At 42.0% G+C, this 23,798-nt stretch overlaps 1 protein-coding gene across 2 annotated transcripts in view; it reads right to left on the reverse strand.

Moving 5' to 3' along the window:
• LOC110498079 (tyrosine-protein kinase receptor) overlaps positions 1–23,798 on the reverse strand; it is a 91,797-nt gene that overhangs the window by 66,393 nt on the left and 1,606 nt on the right. For both annotated transcript variants that reach the window (XM_036955023.2, XM_036955022.2), the window contains exon 2: positions 3,187–3,276. In XM_036955023.2, the coding sequence (XP_036810918.2) occupies positions 3,187–3,276 (90 nt within the window). The remainder of the gene's footprint in view (positions 1–3,186; positions 3,277–23,798) is intronic.

A 23,798-nucleotide genomic window follows, 5' to 3' on the forward strand; every position in this document is an offset into this window, starting at 1 on the left:
GACACAATCATGAAGTGGAACGACATTTATTGGACATTTCAAACTTCTTTAACATTTCAAAAACTGAAAAATTGGGCGTGCAAAATTATTCAGCCCCTTTACTTTCAGTGCAGCAAACTCTCTCCAGAAGTTCAGTGAGGATCTCTGAATGATCCAATGTTGACCTAAATGACTAATGATGATAAATACAATCCACCTGTGTGTAATCAAGTCTCCGTATAAATGCACCTGCACTGTGATAGTCTCAGAGGTCCGTTAAAAGCGCAGAGAGCATCATGAAGAACAAGGAACACACCAGGCAGGTCCGAGATACTGTTGTGAAGAAGTTTAAAGCCGGATTTGGATACAAAAAGATTTCCCAAGCTTTAAACATCCCAAGGAGCACTGTGCAAGCGATAATATTGAAATGGAAGGAGTATCAGACCACTGCAAATTTACCAAGACCTGGCCGTCCCTCTAAACTTTCAGCTCATACAAGGAGAAGACTGATCAGAGATGCAGCCAAGAGGACCATGATCACTCTGGATGAACTGCAGAGATCTACAGCTGAGGTGGGAGACTCTGTCCATAGGACAACAATCAGTCGTATATTGCACAAATCTGGCCTTTATGGAAGAGTGGCAAGAAGAAAGCCATTTCTTAAAGATATCCATAAAAAGTGTTGTTTAAAGTTTGCCACAAGCCACCTGGGAGACACACCAAACATGTGGAAGAAGGTGCTCTGTTCAGATGAAACCAAAATTGAACTGTTTGGCAACAATGCAAAACGTTATGTTTGGCGTAAAAGCAACACAGCGGAACACACCATCCCCACTGTCAAACATGGTGGTGGCAGCATCATGGTTTGGGCCTGCTTTTTTTCAGCAGGGACAGGGAAGATGGTTAAAATTGATGGGAAGATGGATGGAGCCAAATACAGGACCATTCTGGAAGAAAACCTGATGGAGTCTGCAAAAGACCTGAGACTGGGACGGAGATTTGTCTTCCAACAAGACAATGATCCAAAACATAAAGCAAAATCTACAATGGAATGGTTCAAAAATAAACATATCCAGGTGTTAGAATGGCCAAGTCAAAGTCCAGACCTGAATCCAATCGAGAATCTGTGGAAAGAACTGAAAACTGCTGTTCACAAATGCTCTCCATCCAACCTCACTGAGCTCGAGCTGTTTTGCAAGGAGGAATGGGAAAAATTTCAGTCTCTCGATGTGCAAAACTGATAGAGACATACCCCAAGTGACTTACAGCTGTAATCGCAGCAAAAGGTGGCACTACAAAGTATTAACTTAAGGGGGCTGAATAATTTTGCACGCCCAATTTTTCAGTTTTTGATTTGTTAAAAAAGTTTGAAATATCCAATAAATGTCATTCCACTTCATGATTGTGTCCCACTTGTTGTTGATTCTTCACAAAAAAATACAGTTTTATATCTTTATATTTGAAGCCTGAAATGTGGCAAAAGGTTGCAAAGTTCAAGGGGGCCGAATACTTTCGCAAGGCACTGTGTTCAGACAAGTGATGCAGAGTGATATACATAATTGGTAGCCTCACAGCAGTCACCAACACTTTTCACTTGTACCAAAGGAGCTTTCTGACATGGATATTTTGTATTTTATTTAACCAGGCAGGTTAGTTAAGAACAAGTTCTTATTTACAATAACGGCCTAGGAACAGTGGGTTAACTACCTTGTTCAGGGGCAGAACGACAGAATTTTACCTTGTCAGTTTAGGGATTCAATCTAGCAACTTTCAGGTTACTGGCCCAACACTCTAACCACTAGGCTACCTGCTGCCCCATTACCTGAGAGCATATTTACCAGACTCAGACAGTGGCAATAAGTAGACCACTCTGACTATCTCCAAGAACAGCAGACGCCAAACCAGATACAGGCATACAGCATAATTAGTTGAAATTGTCTTTTTAGTTTAACATTGAAAACCAATTATAAAGCATATCAGAGCCTTAACAAAAAGCCATCATTTAACATAGTGCTACTAGACACACACACTCACGTTCAAATGACTCATGTCAGTACATATTCAGTACACTTTCTTCTCATCAACCAAGCTCGATTAAAATTACCTTAGAAACTCTGCTTAGTGTTCTGAGCTGTTTAATACGGATTCCATTAGCGCTTTAACTTTCCCAAAGTTCAGTGCAAGAGATATGAGTCTCCAAATCGACACCGACAAGACAATTCAAAATTGCTTTATAGTGCAGACTAAGAACGTTCCTTGGTGTCTGATGAAGCCTACTGTAGCACCAACTAGTGATTTGTGAATGATCAAACATAAAAACAACTCCAATATAATCAGAGAAGACCAGGGAATGTCAGTCTGGAAAAGAAAAATATACATTTTTAAGGGCTCCATAATTGGCATGTTGAGTCTAACAATCCTAATCTAATCCAAGTGAATGTGGAGGAGTCATATGATGTGTCCTGAAGGAGTGAAACCACTAATAAGACAACCACATCTCTTTCCTCTGGGACACAGAAATGCTAGAATGTAAGTGGTTTGGTGAAACATTTAAGACACGTTTTGGTCGTAAATAAAACATGCAGATGAGGATTTTTGTGTGAAGCTCAATTTCATCAGGGTCTTCATTTAATGCGCAAAGTCTCATTTAGAACACACGCGACTGCCAACGTGAGCTTTGAACACATTACAATGTTGTAACAGCTATGACAAACACTATTAGATTAGTGCTTTCTATAGTTTAAATTACATTGATTCCCTCTCTGCAGACCACACATAAGAGAAACGGCAGCCCTATAAGGCAACACATTTCTAGGTAACAGAAACCCGGAACCCCATTGTCCCTGACACACAATATCATTAATGAAACTAAACAGGTTGGGTTCCATACAGATGTAGGAACTTAATTTGAGCCAGTTTTCTACAGCAGGAAAATAATCTGCACAAACAGGAAATATGAATTATTATGTGGATTATAATTCATGGCTATTTTTGTTGGGGTTGATACAACTCAAATACACTACAAGTTTGCATTTCCTGTGTAGGAAAATGATCAGCAACAAAGGGTGATTAAATTAAGATCTGTTGACAGTGAATATTTCATACTAACGATATGGGGGAGAGTTCTATGTGATTGATTTACTAAGTAAATCATGCTTCTTCCCTAGGTCTCCAAATGACAAACAGCTTGGTGTGGATGATTCTTACCTTGGCTCTTGTCCTTAGGACTCAAGTGATGGGGAAACATGAAGCTCTCCTCCAGGGACATGTCCAGTAGAGCATGACTGGAGCTGCCAGCTGAAAGCGAGAGAGCGAAAGAGAGAGACAAGTGGTTACATGATTGTTTTTATTGACTGTGTGTCCCTAGTGTTTCCACACAACATGGTTGACAGCAGAGGACTATTAGACAGTGGGACACCAGGCTGTCCTTCCATTTTAAAGTTCAAATGAGAGATATTGTCTACCCTGGGGCCTGTATATCAACACAGCTGCATGAACAGCCAGTTCAATCAAGACAAGTAGATTACTGAAGACGCCACTGACGCAAATTAATATAATGACAAACAGATCCATCAAACTTAAGTATAGTTGGTTTACGGCAGGTAGCCTAATGGTTGGAGTGTAGGGGCGGCAGGTTGCCTAGTGGTTGGAGTGTAGGGTCGGCAGGTGGCCTAGTGGTTAGAGTGTTGGGCCAGTAACCGAAAGGTTGCTTGATTGAATCCCCGAGCTGACAAAGTAAAAATCTGTTGTTCTGCCCCTGAGCAAGGCAGTTAACCCACTGTTCCCCAGGTGCTGTGAACGTTGATTAAGGCAGCCCACCGCACCTCTGATTCAGAGGGGTTGGGTTAAATGCGGAAGACACATTTCAGATGAAGGTACTCAGTTGTACAACTGACTAGGTATCCCCCTTTCCCTTACGCAATGTTCTCTGACGAGGCCTTTAAATACAAGTCATTTTCATGGTACCCATTTATTGAATATCCCAATTTAGTTTTCATGAAAAACCGGGACAATAAGTTCCATACAAGGCAACCATTACACAACAGCTCATAACCTTCTCTCTGGATTGACATACAGCATATTAAGTCCTCTTGTTGACATAAATTAACAACACAGATCAAACACAAAAGGTTGGGCATGTCTTTTAGACGTGGCAATAAAACCTTTAGCATATTTATAGAGGATGGAACATTAAGATCTTTCACTCATTCGTAGTAGTTAGGAATGCCTCCTCCCTGAATATGTCCTTACATTTCAATAGCATCAGCTGAACTTAATTATTAAGTAAACCCTTGAGCTACAACTTGTCCACACTTACTCAGTTAAATGAGGGTGGAGGGGATCATGCTGTCATCCTGGTCAGTGAGTTTTACAATAAAATAAACCACTTGGATAAACAAATTCTGGAAATCATATTTCACTGCCTGTTTATGTTATACCACAGGAGGCATCCAACGTAATCTGAGATCTCAAGGAAGCTTTCAGAATGTGTTAACAATAAAATATATATAAATAAAGTATTCACAGAAGAGCCATAAACAAGACCAAACACCAGAGAATATTGCAAGTGTGAGTGTTCTGTTTAACAGAGGCTTAGGGATTCTAAAGCATGAAACACATCTAGAATCTCTGCGGATTGGTACTTATCACAGTGGGAAACCTGTACGTAAATCCGAGACACTCCATTTAGTATGATACGGTGCCTTCAGAAAGTATTCATACCCCTTGACTTATTCCTCATTTTGGTGTTACAGCCTGAATAAAGAATGAATTAAATATATGTTTTTTTCTCACCCATCTATACACCATACTCTATAATACAAAGTCTCTAAGAGCTTAGCACACCTGGATTGTACAACATTTTAACATTATTATTTTAAGAATTCTTCAAGCTCTGTGAAATGTGTTGTTGATCATGGCTAGACAGCCATTTTGAAGTCTTGCCATAGATTTTCAAACAGATTTAAGTCAAAACTGTAACTCGGCCACTCAGGAACATTCACTGTCTTCTTGGTAAGCAACTCCAGTGTAGATTTGCCCTTGTGTTTTAGGTTATTGTCCTGCTGAAAGGTGAATTAATCTTCCAGTGTCTGATGGAAAGCAGACTGAATGTCACATCCTGACCATATAGAATCCTTATTTTCTATGGTGGAGTAGGTCAGGGTGTGACTGGGGCGTTAGTCTAGTTTATTATTTCTATGTGGGTGTTCTAGTTTTCATGTTTCTATGTTGGTGATTTGTATGATTCCCAATTAGAGGCAGCTGGTTATCGTTGTCTCTAATTGGGGATCATATTTAAGTAGTGTTTGTTCCCACCTGTGTTTGTGGGATATTGTTTATGGGTGGTTGTATGTCAGCACTCCATTGTCGTCATGTCACGTTTCGTTATTAGTTTATTGTTTTTACTAAGTTTCACTATTAAAAAATTATGTAGAACTCAACATTCGCTGCGCCTTGGTCCGTTTCTACAAACGATCGTGACACTGAAACAGGTTTTCCTACAGGATTTTGCCTGTGCTTCGCTCCATTCTGTGTCTTTTTTATTCTGAAAAACTCCCCAGTTCTTAACGATTACAAGCATACCCATAACATGAAGCAGCCACCACTTGAGTGGTACTCAGAAATGTGTTGTATTGGATTTGACCCAAACATAACACTCTGTATTCAGGACAAAAAGTGAATTGCTTTGACACATTTTTTTTACAGTATTACTTTAGTGCCTTGTTGCAAACAGGATGCATGTTTTGGAATATTTTTATTCTGTACACACTTCCTTCTTTTCACTCTGTCAATTAGGTTAGTATTGTGGCGTAACTACAATGTCGTTGATCAATCATCAGTTCTATCCCATCACAGCCATTACACTCTGTAACTGTTTTAAAGTCACCATTGGCCTCATAGTGAAATCCCTGAGCAGTTTCATTCCTCTCCAGCAACTAAGTTAGGAAGGATGCCTGTATCTGTGTCGTGACTAAGTGTATTGATACACCATCCAAAGTGTAATTAATAACTTCACCAAGCTCAAAGGGATATTCAATGCATGCTTTTTAAAAATGTGTGATACCAATAGGTGCCCTTCTTTGCGAGGCATTGGAAAACCTCCCTGGTCTTTGTGGTTGAATCTGTGGTTGAAATTCACTACTCGACTGATGGACCTTACACACAGAGTGAGTCCATGCAACCTATTAAGTGACTTGTTAAGCAACTTTTTACTCCTGAACTTATTTAGGCTTGCCATAACCTAGAGTTTGAATACTTACGGACTCAAGACATTTCAGCTTTTCTTTTTTAATTTATTTGTTATATATATGTTTAAAAAAACATAATTCCACTTTGACATTATGGGGCATTGTGTGTAGGTGTAGTGATAAAAAAAAATCTACATTTAATCCAGTTTAAATTCAGGCTATAACACAACAAAATGTGGAAAAATTCCAGTGGTGTAAATACTTTCTGAAGGCAATGTATTTTACATTTCGTATAGTATGTATTAGTTTGAGGATGTCCATCATCCATTTCGTATGGTATGTATTAGTTTGTGGATGTCCATCATCCATTTCGTATGGTATGTATTAGTTTGTGGATGTCCATCATCCATTTCGTATGGTATGTATTAGTTTGAGGATGTCCATCATCCATTTCGTATGGTATGTATTAGTTTGTGGATGTCCATCATCCATTTCGTATGGTATGTATTAGTTTGTGGATGTCCATCATCCATTTCGTATGGTATGTATTAGTTTGTGGATGTCCATCATCCATTTCGTATGGTATGTATTAGTTTGTGGATGTCCATCATCCATTTCGTATGGTATGTATTAGTTTGTGGATGTCCATCATCCATTTCGTATGGTATGTATTAGTTTGTGGATGTCCATCATCCATTTCGTATGGTATGTATTAGTTTGTGGATGTCCATCATCCATTTCGTATGGTATGTATTAGTTTGTGGATGTCCATCATCCATTTCGTATGGTATGTATTAGTTTGTGGATGTCCATCATCCATTTCGTATGGTATGTATTAGTTTGTGGATGTCCATCATCCATTTCGTATGGTATGTATTAGTTTGTGGATGTCCATCATCCATTTCGTATGGTATGTATTAGTTTGTGGATGTCCATCATCCATTTCGTATGGTATGTATTAGTTTGTGGATGTCCATCATCCATTTCGTATGGTATGTATTAGTTTGTGGATGTCCATCATCCATTTCGTATGGTATGTATTAGTTTGTGGATGTCCATCATCCATTTCGTATGGTATGTATTAGTTTGTGGATGTCCATCATCCATTTCGTATGGTATGTATTAGTTTGTGGATGTCCATCATCCATTTCGTATAGTATGTATTAGTTTGTGGATGTCCATCATCCATTTCGTATGGTATGTATTAGTTTGTGGATGTCCATCATCCATTTCGTATGGTATGTATTAGTTTGTGGATGTCCATCATCCATTTCGTATGGTATGTATTAGTTTGTGGATGTCCATCATCCATTTCGTATGGTATGTATTAGTTTGTGGATGTCCATCATCCATTTCGTATGGTATGTATTAGTTTGTGGATGTCCATCATCCATTTCGTATGGTATGTATTAGTTTGTGGATGTCCATCATCCATTTCGTATGGTATGTATTAGTTTGTGGATGTCCATCATCCATTTCGTATGGTATGTATTAGTTTGTGGATGTCCATCATCCATTTCGTATGGTATGTATTAGTTTGTGGATGTCCATCATCCATTTCGTATGGTATGTATTAGTTTGTGGATGTCCATCATCCATTTCGTATGGTATGTATTAGTTTGTGGATGTCCATCATCCATTTCGTATGGTATGTATTAGTTTGTGGATGTCCATCATCCATTTCGTATGGTATGTATTAGTTTGTGGATGTCCATCATCCATTTCGTATGGTATGTTCCGAATTAAAATTCGCATGATAGGTTACGAATTTGCAAAACGTACGATATGTTATGAATTTGCAAAACAAATGATGTGTTAACAATTCAAATTTGCTGTGGCTAAGGTTAACTAGGCTAGGGGTTAGGGTTTGAGGTTAAGGTTAGGAGTTAGGTTAAATGGTTAAGGTTAGGGGAAGAGTTAGCTAAAAGGGTTATGGATATGGTTAGGGGAAGGGTTATCTAAAATGCAAAGTTGTAAAAAAGCTGCTAATTAGTTCAAATGCTAAAGTTGTCTGTGAAGAGATTCGAACATGCAACCTTTGCATTGTTAGACCTTCACTTTATACGCGTGACCGACCACCCTCCTTACGTTTTGACTTAACCTTTTACTACAGTATGCTAAATCAGGGTCACACAGGCTGCTTCTTAGTAGTCTTAAACAAGTCTACTTGGAAACAAAATAATTGTAAAAAATAAAGACACCTGCACCATGTCAGATATACAGTATATTTGAAATGTATTCAATTTTGAGTTTGCATCCCAATATTACACTTTATATACAGTGCCAGAGGGGTTGGGTTAAGTGTGTAAGATACATTTCAGTTGAATGCATTCAGTTGACTAGGTAACTGACTAGGTATTCCCCTTTCACTTTCCCAGCCAAAAGTTTGGACACACCTACTCATTCAAGGGTTTTTCTTTATATTTACTAATTTCTACATTGTAGAATAATAGTGAAGACATCAAAACTATGAAATAACACATATGGAATCACGTAGTAACCAAAAAAAGTGTGAAACACTTAGGGCTATAACCAAATAGGGCTATCTTTTTTTTAACAATCTTTATTAATGATGAAATTATGAAAAATATGAATAACAATCCACCCATGAGGCCAAAGGGGGCGCTTTTGGTCATTGACTGCAGGAAAGGGAAGGAACCTTCTGTCTTATGTAACCATACCAAACGTAACATATCATACTACAACTTGACTTTTAGCCAATCAGAGAGCACGAACGTCCACATGGGGGAGCCAACAAAAAAATGAAAAAAATAAGGCATTTTCTCCATACATCCACGGATGAGCCAGTCACACGTCATATCTAATATAAGCTATGGGATGGTAGCTAGCCAAGTGCACAGACGCAATTCACACAACACTAAATACTTCCTCTAAGCTTGCTAACCACTGTAGCTCGTATTGACATTATAATTCAATCACAATGGTTTAGCTAGTTTCCATGAAACACCTGCCTGTGTTAGCTGCCGAGTTAGTTCAGTGTCCTTAACTAGCTAATTAGCTATATTGTGCTAGCTAGCGAATATGCTAAAGTTAGCTAGCTAGCTAAACATTTGGCTATGGGCTGGCACTGGTAATATGGGATTATGGAGAGTGAATTAAACTGTTTCTTCATCATCTTGATAGGTAGTTATCTAGCTGTGGCCAACTGGCTAGTATTAACAAGAGATTTCTATAAAATAACAACATTATTACAGCTAGCTACTGCCACCTTCTGGCTTGGAGTATTTTAACAAGGCTAAGTGGCTGACGACTTCCAAGGTCTTCGTTTAAACACAAAGACCTCTATAAAACACTACTCATGTTTCCTGATCCCTCTGACTCAACCATTACGGAGAAAACACATGGATTTCACGTGATCACGTGATCTTATGTGAAATTAACATGATAACATGAAATTACACATGTGAAAATGTGATCACATTAAATTTCATGTGAAATCACGTGATTTTCCACGTGCAATTATGTGGTTGTTCTGTGGGGGAAGGCTCCAGGCTATCAACACGCTTTACATCTCTGACTCCCCAAACAAGAACTCAGCAGAAAGGACTGAAATAGATCAAATGTGAATAAACAGATTAATTATAGAAAGCAAGCCGAATTAGAAACAACCATCACCAAATTGTGACCACAACACAGTCACTCAAAAATAAACTGTACATGACAGTTTTAGCTCTATGGAGTGGAGGACCGGAAACAGGACACAAGGCCAACAATCAGAGCCCTGGGGGTTAATGGAACAATCATGTGACACACCCCCATGGTCCAGTTTGGATCAATACACACTAACAGGGACAGGGGGTTTCACAGTGGGTCGGCATAACTCAACAGCACTGGACAAAAGAGACAATTAAAATAAGACTATACTAGTATTGTATGAAAAGCTCACATGACAATGGACAGTCTGTATGTTGCCAGATGCCCAATAAAAACATAAGAGACAAGGTCACATTGGCCATGCTTGAGAAATGTTGTTATTAAAAACAGTTCGCTAAATGAGGTCAGACTGTAAATACAGTATTTAGAGTAAGATGCCACAGCTTGTGTGTAAATGGGTGTGTAAAAAATATATGAATCCATTTTGAATTCAGGCTGTAACACAACAAAATGTGGAATAGGTCAAGGGGTGTGAATACTTTCTGACAGCACTGTAGATATGTAGAGGGGTAGGTGACTAGGCATCAGGAGATATGATAAACAGAATAGCAGCAGCATATATGATGATTGTATGTGAGTGGGTGTGAGTGTGTTTAGAGTCAGTCATAAATATATCTTCATATTATGTGTTTGACCAAATTAAGTGAGCTTTTGTGTGTGTGTTGGAGTGTCAGTGTGCATGAGTGTGTACAGCACTGTGAGTGTGTGTAGAGACTTGTAAAAAATGTTTTATAAATACAATGGTCAACTCAGATAGTCTGTGTAGCCATTTTGGGCATGGCCACAGTGATGCATTTGCTGTCCACACCACCATCTGTAGCGCCATGCGATCGAGGGCAGTGCTATTTCTTCTCAATGGTACAACTGTATAACTTTTTGAGGATTTGAGGGCCCATGCCAAACCTTTTCAACCTCCTGAGGGGAAAGAGGCGTTGTAGTGTGTTCTTCATGACTGTGCGCCTGTGTGGACCATTTTAGAGATTTGAAGACCAAGGAACTTGATGCTCTCGACACGCTTGGTAATAAAGCTATACTGAGCTATTTCAGGTATTTGTATTCTGTATTCAAACTGTATTCTGACCAAAAGAGTGCCCAAAATGTATAATACTTTATCTCATCTGCAAGCAAATTAAGTCATTCACAGAAAATATCTTTGGAAGGGAGCCATTTATTTCCAATCTTGTTTTAATGAAAAACATATCCAAATCCTGAAGGCATGATTCGTTATAGAGACACATCAACAACAATCAGGGGTCTGCATAATTCCCAGCTGACACTAGTTTACACTGCAAACAATAATGAGTCGGTAAGACCACCCCGGGACATGGCAGAATGGTTGACTAACGTCATCAGGACAGCCTCTGTTTGCTGGGTTTATACTGTTTGAGTCATCCACTGTCTATTCATTCAGAAAAGGCTACACATATCACACATGTTTGTGTTAGAAGCTCTGCAGGATGTCAAGAAAGAATGGTGCTGTGCCCACTGAGAGGGGATGTCCAGAGGGATACACCAATAATGGAGCTTTGACAGTGCATGGGCAATTTACTGGAGCTAAAAGGCCTAGACCATGGTGCTGTTCTTCCAATGCACCATTAAATGCCTGTACAACTCACTCCTTTCCATCTTTCATAGGTCATTAGAAAATGAACAAAGCTTTAAAGTTCTTTACTGACTATAAACAACCGGAACTGAATAAGACTGGAAACTGAAAGCAGCACAACAAAAAACTCTCAAGACAGTCAATTTACTCTCAAGACAGTTACAGAAAGATCCCAGAATCATATCAAAATGTTCTGAGCATCAGTGTTATTACCTTATAGCATTTTCCTATTAGCTGAAGGTCCAAGTAGTGTAATTAATTAAACCAATGACTACTGTCAACAACACATGCTTTGATGAATGTAACAAGACCTGCCAAAAGGAATCATCTTATTCTTTATTCACAAAGGATTTTTTTTGTGGTGATATGACCTGGACAATTTATCCTGACAAATGAGCTTGGTGCTGATCAAACCCACTACCTTCAAACACATTTAACCACAGGGGTATACATTATCACCATTTGAAGAAAACATGGAGGAATAACACTCCCATGAGCTTAAAATAGAAGTAACTTATGGACATTGGGTTCCCTTGTCAAAGGAGATCAGGATTTTAGAATAAGTGCCTCTTTTTTATTTATTATTTTTTTACATGTACTCCCCTTTTCTCCCCAATTATGTGATATCCAATTGCGATTCAATTACAACCTTGTCTCATCACGGCAACTCCCAGATGGGCTCGGGAGAGTCGAAGGTCGATTCAAGTGCCTTAACACCCGCTCGCTTAACCCGGAATCTGCCGCACCAATGTGTCGCAAGAAACACAGTTCAACTGACGACTGTAGTCAGCCCCAGCCAAACCCTCCTCTAGCCAGGACGATGCTGGGCCAATTGTGCGCCTCCCTATAGGACTCCCAGCTATGGGATCGAACCCCAGGCTGTAGTGAAGCCGCAATAATCGGGAGGCCAAGAGTACCTCTTTTTAAATCCCACATTTATAAAAAACGGATTTTAATGTGTGATTTTATTTAGGTATTTTGTTTAACTTCTGTCTCTGTATCTTTGTAGTGCTTTTATTTATTTATATGATTTGACTTTGATCATTTGTTATTGAAAAGCACTCTAGAAATAGTTATTATTATTACTGTTAAAAAATAGCATAGTGAATTTTCTCATAGTTTGTGCGTCCGTCCACAGTGACGGTAAAATACAGCTTCAACATCCGTATAACACCTTGACAATATCATCTGACCCTGAGACATTAGTAAGTAAAGCAGTTGTGTTTGACCTTGAATACAAGCCAGATCTCTGCTCTCTGAGGCTAAGGAGTAAAGTACAGCCACATCCAAAATTATTGTCACCCTTGATGAACATGAGCAAAAAATGATGTATAAAATAAATAATACAAATACTGAGCTATAATGTAATACTTTCTGCACCCTCCCCTTGCGAGGATAACAACACAGCCTTTTTAATGTTTTATGATATTGGTAGGGGTCTTAGACCATTACTCCATACAGAATCTTTGCCGGTCCTTGAGATCCTCCAGTCTGTACTTATGGACTGCCCTCTTCAATTCAAACCACAGGTTTTCAATGGGGTTCATGTCCGGAGACTGAGATGACCATCGCAAAATGTTGATTTTTGGTCAATTAACCATTTCTTTGTAGATTTTGATTTGTGCTTGTGGTCATTGTCTTGGAAGATCAACTTGCGGCCAAGTTTCATCCACCTGGCTAGAGGCAACCAGATGTTTTGCTAAAATGTCCTGGTACTTGGTAGTTCATGATGCCGTTGACTTTAACAAGTGTCCCAGGACTAGTGGAAGCAAAACAGCCCCAGAACACTAAAGATCTACCACAATATTTTACAGTAGGTATGAGATTATTTTCTGCATATGCCTTTTGTCCTAGACTTGGCACTCCGGTATCGCTTGCCATGCGGTAGTAGAGAGAACAGTCTATGACTGGGGTGGCTGGGGTCTTTGACAATTTCTCGGGCCTTCCTCTGACACCGCCTGGTGTAGAGGTCCTGGATGGCAGGCAGCTTTGCCCCAGTGATGTACTGGGCCGTACGCACTACCCTCTGTAGTGTCTTGCAGTCAGAGGCCGAGCAATTGCCCTACCAGGCAGTGATGCAACCGGTCAGGATGCTCTCGATGTTGCAGCTGTAGAACCTTTTGAGGATCTCAGGATCCATGCCAAATCTTTTTAGTTTCCTGAGGGGGAATAGGCTTTGTCGTGCCCTCTTCACGACTGTCTTGGTGTGTTTGGACCATTCTAGTTTGTTGGTGATGTGGACACCAAGGAACTTGAAGCTCTCAATCTGCTCCACTACAGCCCCGTCGATGAGAATGGGCGCGTGCTCGGGTCTCCTTTTCCCGTAGTCCACAATCATCTCCTTAGTCTTGGTTACATTGAGGGATAGTTTGTTTTTCTGGCACCACGCGGACAGGTCTCTGACCTCCTCCCTATAGGCTGTCTTGTCGTTGTCAGTGATCAGGCCTACCACTGTTGTGTCGTCTGCAAACTTAATGATGGTGTTGGAGTCGTGCCTGGCCATGCAGTTGTGGGTGAACAGGGAGTACAGGAGGGGACTGAGCATGCACCCCTGGGGAGCTCCAGTGTTGAGGATCAGCGTGGCAGATGTGTTGCTGCCTACCCTCACCACCTGGGGGAGGCCCGTCAGGAAGTCCAGGATCCAGTTGCAGAAGGAGGTGGTTAGTACCAGGATCCTTAGCTTAGTGATGAGCTTTGAGGGTACTATGGTGTTCAACGCTGAGCTGTAGTCAATGAATAGCATTCTCACATAAGTGTTCCTTTTGTCCAGCTGGGAAAGGGCAGTGTGGAGTGCAATTGAGATTGCATAATCTGTGGATCTGTTTGGGCGGTATGCAAATTGGATTGGGTCTAGGGTTTCTGGGATAATGGTGTTGATGCGAGCCAGTACCAACCGTTCAAAGCACTTCATGGCTACAGACATGAGAGCTACAGGTCTGTAGTCATTTAGGCAGGTTGCCTTTGTGTTCTTGGGCACAGGGACTATGGTGGTCTGCTTGAAACATGTTGATATTACAGACTCAATCAGGGAAATGTTGAAAATGTCAGTGAAGACACCTGCCAGTTGGTCAGCACATGCCCGGAGTACATGTCCTGGTAATGCGTCTGGCCCAGCAGCCTTGTGTATGTTGACCTGTTTAAAGGTCTTATTCACGTTGGCTACAGAGAAAGTAATCACACAGTTATCCGGAACAGCTGATGCTCTCATGCATGCCTCAGTTTTGCTTGCCTCGAAGCGAGCATAGAAGTGATTTAGCTCGTCTGGTAGGCTCATGTCACTGGGCAGCTTGCGGCTGTGCTTCCCTTTGTAGTCTATAATTGTTTGCAAGCCCTGCCACATAAGACAAGCGTTGGAGCCGGTGTGGTATGATTCAATCTTAGCCCTGTATTGACGCTTTGCCTGTTTGATGGTTTGTCTCAGGGCATAGCAGGATTTCTTGTAAGCTTCCGTGTTAGAATCCCGCATCTTGAAAGCAGCAGCTCTACCCTTTAGCTCAGTGCAAATGTTGCCTGTAATCCATGGCTTCTGGTTGGGGTACGTACGTACAGTCACTGTGGGGCTGACGTCCTCGATGCACTTATTGATAAAGCCAGTGATTGATGTGGTGTGGCTCAATGCCATCAGAATAGTCCCGGAACATGTTGCAGTCTGTGATAGCAAAACAGTCCTGTAGTTTAGCATCTGCTTCATCTGACCACTTTTTTATAGACCGAGTCACTGGTGCTTCCTGCTTTCATTTTTGCTTGTAAGCAGGAATCAGGAGGATAGAGTTGTGGTCGGATCTACCAAATGGAGGGCGAGGGAGAGTTTTGTACGCGTCTCTGTGTGTGGAGTACAGGTGATCTAGATATCCCACTAGCTGAATATCCATGTCGTCATTCAGCCACGATTCCATGAAACATTGGATATTACAGTTTTTGATGTCCCGTTGGTAGGATATTCGTGATCGTACTTCGTATAGTTTATTGTCCAATGATTGCACGTTGGTGAGTAGTATTGGTGGTAACGGCAGCTTTCCCACTCGCCTTTTCCGGGTCCTGACCAGCCATCCGGCTCTTTGTCCTCTGTACCTGTGTAGCTTCCTCTTGCAAATAACAGGGATGTTGGCCATGTCGGGTGTTTGGAGAATGTCCTGTGCGTCTTGGTTGTTGCAGAAAAAATCTTTGTCTAATCCGAGTTGAGTGATCGCTGTCCTGATATCCAGAAGCTCTTATTTTGCCATAAGATACGGTTGCAGAAACATTATGTACAAAATAAGTTACAAATAACTTGAAAAAAACCCCACATAATAGCACAATATCTTGGGCGCCTGTAAAACTGCTGCCATTTCTTTCGGCGCCACTTTACAGTAGAATCAAGGGAAATTGTGAAATTATTTAGGACCTTTAACCTTTTCATACATGAGTTCCAAATATCTCTAACGGTCACCCCAGCGTGAGTTTTTTGATGAACGTGATGTTAGAATGTTCTCTCCATTCCAGAATGTGATTGTTACGCAACAGTACATTTAATCCACGCTGCCCTCAAACCAAGGCACACAGCCTGTTTATATTTATAGGCTGTTTTCAACTTGTCAATTTCAAATTATTTTCTAAGAACCGTTTGAATTGGGGTGTGTTCCGCCTCCTCATTCATTCACATAAAGTAGTTATTTTTACTTTTTAGGACAAAATACATTTTTTGGACATTTCTGACCCAGACAAAATTCCCCAAGCACTTCCCAATTGTTTGTGCAGTTCAAGGCTGCAGACATTTGAGCATCTCTTGTCAGAACAGGATCTGCACACAGGTGTTCACATTTTCCTTCTCTTGCCCGCATTGCAGTCATTTTTGTTTTCATTACCGATAATAACTTTGGAAATGTGTGCGTTTCTATCGAAGTAAGTGACTTATAATAGTTTCTGTATGTCATTTCTACTGTATCTCACTGTATTTATGGAGCATAATATATTTGTGTATATTCCTTATAACCGCGGACACGCGAGGTAACGTTATTCATTTCATAACCTTTATGGTGTTATATTCAATCGTGTTTATGTAGCTAGCTACATTCTTCTATTGGCGCTGTAAAACAATGCTAAATGCATCAGAGAAGTATTAGCTTGTGTTGTATTTTGAAGCTACCCTAGCCTTATGACTCCCAAGTGGCGCAGTAGTTTAATACACAGCATCTCAGGGTTAAAGGTGTCATTACAGACACCCTGGTTCAAATCCAGTCTGTGGTTCTATCAAAGTAAGTGCCTTACTATGTTATAATAGTTTCTGTATGTGAACTGTATGTCCAATTACAAAAAAATACCTTGTTCAGTAATCATCTCACCTGTTAGTTGGCGGGGAACTATGTTGCCATTGAGGGCAGCAGTGTCGATCAGATGGAAAAATATCTTCTTATACCACTTGGTCATTTTCTGAGTGCATTCCACAAAGCTGTTTATCATGGCCGCCTTATCCAGTGCCCCCATTTTGAGGTTATAGTCAAGCACACAGTCTGGTCTGATTTATCTCTCTCCCGTCAGGTGGTCCACCTTCCCTGTGGCCGACATGGTTGCTGTATGGACAGTGGAGAGGACATGGACGTCTCGTTTGTCATGCCACCTTACTGTCAGCTGTTGACCATTCTCCTTGAACTCCACCTCCCCTCTCTGCATCTTCCTGCGTCCTAATGCCGGCATCCCCTTCCTGTTCGAACTGACTGTGCCACATGCCCCTGTGCTTTTGGAGAGCAGATGCTGGAAGATTTCTTACTTTGTATAACGGGTCATTTAGGATGGCAGTAGCATTGTTGACGAAATGTAGGCATCGCAGCAGAACTAGGAAGCGATCTTGGGAAAAGAGGGTGGCAAAGAAGGGAGTTGCAAACATAGGATCTGTGCTCCAGTATTATCTTAGGGAGTTCTTCTTTACTATTCCCATGAGAAGGACTGTCACCAGGAAGGTATACATTTCACTAATTGTGGTTGTCACCCATTTAGCGAGTTTCCCCCTCACTCCTGGCTCACTCTTCTCCTGTAGCTCTAAGGCATAGTAATTGGTCTCGTCTACTATGTCTCCCACCAGCTCCACCTGTCAGAAACAACTTGAAGCACTCTGCCTCAGATGGAAATGGCAAGGGGCGTTGCACTCCAGACTGGGACTCATCAAAGCAAACAGCAGGGCCAGGAGGGGTGAAATGGCTGGCGGCCTTCCAGCTCCCACATAACTCCTGTACTGTCAGTCTGCCTCCATCACCAACAGCATCTTCAAAGGGAGCTGGGACTTCGTCAGTGGACACGGAGTCCTCAGATTCAGGGTTCTCAATGATTACAAGGTTGGGGGGCAGCTCCTCACTGTCAGAATCTGATTCCTGACTTTCATACTCAGACTCATTGTCAAGTGAATGGTGGGATGTGAACGATGGTAGATGACAAACAGCCTTCAACATGCATACTATAAACAGACCGTTACTCATCTTGTCTTCTCTTATTATCTTTGGTTTCTCTGAGAGAAAAAAAAGAATGGTGGTGAGGAGAAACTACCCATCGTCGGATTACTTTTGATTTCTAGAAAGTGTTTTACCCAATTATTTCTATCAATGGTGAGCTCACCCATGATGTGATTAATTATAATAGTAATTGCTATTAGCTAATTCATAGTTTATGTCAGCCGAGAGTTATAAAAATATGACCGCTATATGTTACGTCAATCTTTCCTCAGTTAGCGCTAGGACAAATGTAGCCTACATTTTTTGGGTTTGGATGATTGTGTTATGCTGTAGATACTTCTGTGAATGTCTAAACATTGCATCCAAAAATAAACTGCTCACATTCTGGACATAACTTTCTAAGGACTGTGTTTGTGCAAAATGTTTCTGAAAAAACAGTGTGGCCAGCTCAAATGCTGATTGTTGCGTCATTCGAAACTGGCCATTCTAAATAAGCCTTCTAAATAAGCGTTCTAAATAAGCCTTCTAAATAAGCGTTCGAATCACACCGGTTTTATCGTACGCTACATGGACCACTGTAGAATGATCACACCTGTGTGTTGGTACGTGTGAAATGGTTAACGTTGCAGTGACACATCCATAACCTGAGCAGAAACCAGATTGCATATCAGAGAAAATACTACAGGCATCAAGAAAACCAGTTAGTTAATTATTGCCAAGTTTTTCCAACACTTTTGATAAGAGAAATAGAAATTGGATTATAACAGTTAGGATCAGCTTGATCTCCCCCTTTAAATAAAGGACAACCCGTGGCTGCCTTCCAAGCAATGGGAACCTCCCCAGAGAGGAGTGACAGATTAAAATGTTCAGAGATAGGCTTGGCAATGATAGGGGCAGTAACCTTAAAGAAGAAAGGGTCTAAACCATTTGACCCAGATGTTTTTGTGGGGTCAAGTTTAAGCAGCTCCTTTAGCACCTCGGACTCAGTGACCGCCTGCAGGGAGAAACTTTGTAGCTGGGCAGGGGGAAAAGAGGGAGGAGCATCAGGGCTATTCGCATTAGAAGGGGTGGGAGATGAGGAAATGTTGGACGGGCAAGGAGGCATGGTTGAGTCAAATAGGAATCCTGACTTAATGAAGTGGTGATTAAAGAGCTCAGCCATTTGCTTCTTGTCAGTAACAACCACACCATCAACATTAAGGGGTATGGGCAGCTGTGAGGAGAAGGGTTTATTCTCCAGGTCCATTTTCCAGAACTTCTTGGGGTTAGACCCACAGAGAGAGAACTGCTTCTTAAAATAACTAACTATGGCCTTCTGGATAGACTGAGTGCACTTATTTCTCATTTATCTGAACGAGAGCCAGTCAGCCCGAGTATGCGTGTGCCGAGCCTTTCGTCAAATGGAATTCTTGAGGTGGAACAAGCGTCTTCGACAGAGGGGTTCAAGCTGATTCTATACCAATTTACATAGGCCAGGTCATGGCCAGGTCCCATTGCAGAGGCCAGGTCCCATTGCTTTAGGACTTGGACAGGTGGTTTAAGCATGTCCCAGTTTAGGTCACCTAGCAGGACACATTCAGACTTAGTGTAAGGGGCCATGAGAGAGTTTAGGGCATTTAGGGTACAGGTCAGTGTTGATGGTGGACAATAACACCCAGCAATAGTCACCAAAGAGCTATTTGATATTTTAATGCTTAAAACCAGCAAATAAATTGTTCGGGGAAAGACTTGGAAGAGACAAGGTGTTCCTTGGTAATGACTGGAACACCTTTGGAAGATCTGTCTTGCCGAAAAAGGTTATAACCAGAAAGGTTAACATCATTGTTCAAAACACTATTTCTTAACCACGTCCCAGCGACTCGCTCAATACGGAAGTGGTCAAATGACAAGAAGGCTACGCTACAGGACTGTTTTGCTAGCACAGACTGGAATAGTGACCGTGCGTACATACCCCAACCAGAAGTGATGGATTACAGGCAGCATCCACACTGAGCTAAAGGCTAGAGCTGCCTCTTTCAAGGAGCGAGACTCGAACCAGGAAGCTTATAAGGAATTCCGCTATGCCCTCCAATGAACCATCAAACAGGCAAAGTCTCAATAGAGGACCAAGATCAAATAGTACTACACCGGCTCCGACGCTCGTCAGATGTGGCAGGGCTTGCAAACCATTACAGACTACAAAGGGAAGCACAGACGAGAGCTGCCCAGTGACACGAGCCTAACAGAAAAAGCTAAACTAGTTCTATGCTCTCTTCGAGGCAAAAAACACTGAAACATGCATGAGAGCACCAGCTGTACCGGGCAACTGTGTGATCCCATTCTCTGCAGCCGATGTGAGTAAGACGTTGATACAGGTCAACATTCACAAGGCCGCAGGGCTAGACGGATTACCAGGAAGTGTACTCTGCGAGCTTGCACTGACACACTGGCAAGTGTCTTCACTGACATTTCAACCTCTCCCTGTCCGAGTCTGTAATAGTCCTTGTGCCCAAAAACACTAAGTTATCCTGCCTAAATGACTACCGACCCGTAGCACTCACGTCTATAGCCATGAAGTGCTTTGAAAGGCTGGTCATGGTTCACATCAACACCATTATCCCAGAAAGTCTAGACCCACTCCAATTTGCATACCGCCTTAACAGATCCACAGATGATGCCATCTCTATTGCACTCCACACTGCCTTTTCCCACCTGGACAAATGGAACACCTATGTGAGAATGCTATTCATTGACTACAGCTAAGCGTTGAACACCACAGTGCACAAAGCTCATCAATAAGCTAAGTACCCTGGGAATAAACACCTCCCTCTACAACTGGATCCTGGACTTCCTGACGAGCTGCCCCCAGGTGGTAAGGGTAGGTAAAAACACATCCGCTACACTGATCTACAGCACAGGGGCCCTTCACGGGGGTGCCTGCTCAGTCCCCTCCTGTACTCCCTGTTCACTCATGACTGCACTGCCAGGCATGACTCCAACATCATCATTAAGTTTGCTGATGACACAACAGTGGGAGGCCTGATCACTGACAACAACGAAACAGAGACCTGGCCGAGTGGTGCCAGAACAACAACCTCTCCCTCAACGTGATCAAGACAAAGGAGATGTTGTGGACTACAGGGAAAGGAGGACCGAGCACGCCCCCATTCTCATCGACAGGGCTGTAGTGGAGTAGGTTGAGAGCTTCAAGTTCCTTGGTGTTCACATCACCAACAAACTATCAGGGTCCAAGCACGCCAAGACAGTCGTGAAGAAGGCACAATAAAACCTATTCACCCTCAGGAGACTGAAAAGATTTGGCATGGGTCCTGAGATCCTCAAAAGGTTCTACAGCTGCATCATCGAGAGCATCCTGACTAGTTGCATCACTGCCTGATATGGCAACTACTCGGCCTCCGACCGCAAGGAACAACAGAGGGTAGTGCATACGGCCCAGTACATCACTGGGGCAAAGCTTCGTGCCATCGAGGACCTCTATACCAGGTGGTGTCAGAGGAAGGCCCTAGAAATTGTCAAAGACTCCAGCCACCCTAGTCATAGACTCTCTCTGCTTCTGCATGGCAAGAGGTACCGGAGCACCAAGTCTAGGTCCAAGAAGCTTCTAAACAACTTCTTCCCTCAAGCCATAAGACTCCTGAACATCTTATCAAAGAGCTACCCAGACCACTCTTGTTTTGCTGCTTACTCTCTGTTTATAATCTATGCATAGTCACTTTAACACTACCTACAAGTACATATTACGTCAATTACCTCGACTAACCGGTGCCCCCGCACATTGACTCTGTACTGGTAATACTTTTTTTTGGTGCCAATAATTTTGGCACCTATCTTTGTGTATTTCTCTGAGCAATTATATTGGTATAAAATAATATAATTTCCCGATGTATTTTAGCATACAATATAGCTTGGTATTTGTATTACTTATTTTATACAGTATTTTATGCTAATCAAAAACAAATGATAGTGCAAACTAGCAAACTAGATGGGATGGCGTATCGCTGCAGAATGCTGTTGTAGCCATGCTGGTTAAGTGTGCCTTGAATTCTAAATGAATCACTGACAGTGTCACCAGCAAAGCACCCCCACACATCACACCTCCTCCTCCATGCTTCAAGGTGGGAACCACACATGTGGAGATCATATGTTCACCTACATACTCTGTGTCTCACAAAGACACGGCGGTCGGAACCAAAAACCTAAAATTTGGACTCATCAGACAAAAGGACAGATTTCCACCAGTCTAATTTCCATTGCTTGTTTTGCTTGACCCAATCAAGTCTCTCTTCTTATTGGTGTCACGTCCTGACCTTAGTTCATTTTTTATGTCTCTGTTTTAGTTTGGTCAGGGTGTGAGTTGGGGTGGGCATTCTATTTTTTTGTCTTCTATGTTTTCTATTTCTATGTGTTTGGTCTGGTATGGTTCCCAATCAGAGGCAGCTGGCAATCGTTGTCTCTGATTGAGAACCATACTTAGGCAGCCTGTTTTCCCACTATGGGTTGTGGGTAGTTATTTTCTGTTTAGTGTTTTTGTTGCACCTTACAGAACTGTTAGTTTGTTGTGTTTGTTCTGGTATTCATCTTCATTAAAAGTATTATGAATACGTACCACGCTGCACTTTGGTCCTCTTCTCCTTCTCCCGACGACAATCGTTACAATTGGTGTCCTTTAGTAGTGATTTCTTTGCAGTTAATCGACCATGAAGGCTTTATTCACGCAGTCTCCTCTGAACAGTTGATGTTGAGATCTGTCTGTTACTTGAACTCTGTGAAACATTTATTTGGGCTGCAATCTGAGGCTCATAACTCTAATGAATATATCGTCTGCAGCAGACGTAAATCTGGGTCTTCCTTTCCTGTGGTTGTCCTCATGAGAGCCAGTTTCATCATAGCGCGTGATGGTTTTTGCGACTGCCCAAAGTTCTTAAAATTTTCAGAATTTACTGACCTTCATGTCTTAAAGTAATGATAGACTGTAGTTTATCTTTGAACATTTGAGCGGCTCTTGCCATAATATGGACTTGGTCTTTTACCAAATAGAACTATCTTCTTTAAACCACCTCTACCTTGGGGTGGTATACAGGGCCAGACGGAATACCAGGGCGTGTACTCAGCGCATGCGCTAACCAACTGGCAAGCGTCTTCACTGACATTTTCAACCAATCCCTGACTGAGTCTGCAATACCTAAATGTTTCAAGCAGACCACCATAGCCCCTGTGCCCAAGAACACAAAGGAAACCTACCTAAAAGACTACCGACCCATAGCACTCACGTCTGTAGCTATGAAGTGCTTTGAAAGGCTGGTCATGGCTCACATCAACACCATTACCCCAGAAACCCTAGACCCACTCCAACAGAGCCATAGATCTAAGGACCCTGGGACTAAACACCTCCCTCTGCAACTGGATCCTGGACTTCCTGTCGGGCCGCCCCCAGATGGTAAGGGTAGGTAACAACACATCTGCCACACTGATCCTCAACACAGGGGACCCTCAGGTGGTTGTGCTCAGTCCCATCCTGTGCTCCCTGTTCACTCATGACTGCACAGCCAGGCACGACTATGACACCATCATTATGTTTGCCGATGACACAACAGTGGTAGGCCTGATCACCGACAACGACAAGACAGCCTATAGGGAGGAGGTCAGAGACCTGGCCACGTGGTGCCAGGACAACAACCTCTCCCTCAATGTGATTGAGACAAAGGAGATGATTGTGGACTACAGGAAAGGGAGGAGCGAGCACACCCTCATTCTTATCGACAGGGCTGTAGTGGAGCAGATTGAGAGCTTCAAGTTCCTTGGTGTCCATATCACCAACAAACTAGAATGGTCCAAACACACCAAGGCAGTCGTGAAGAGGGCACTACAAGCCCTATTCCCCCACAGGAAACTAAACAGATTTGGCATGGGTCCTGAGATCCTCAAAAGGTT

The sequence above is a fragment of the Oncorhynchus mykiss genome, chromosome 19, assembly GCF_057628025.1.
Source record: "Oncorhynchus mykiss isolate SJ-2025 chromosome 19, ASM5762802v1, whole genome shotgun sequence".
In the NCBI taxonomy this organism is placed as follows: domain Eukaryota; kingdom Metazoa; phylum Chordata; class Actinopteri; order Salmoniformes; family Salmonidae; genus Oncorhynchus; species Oncorhynchus mykiss.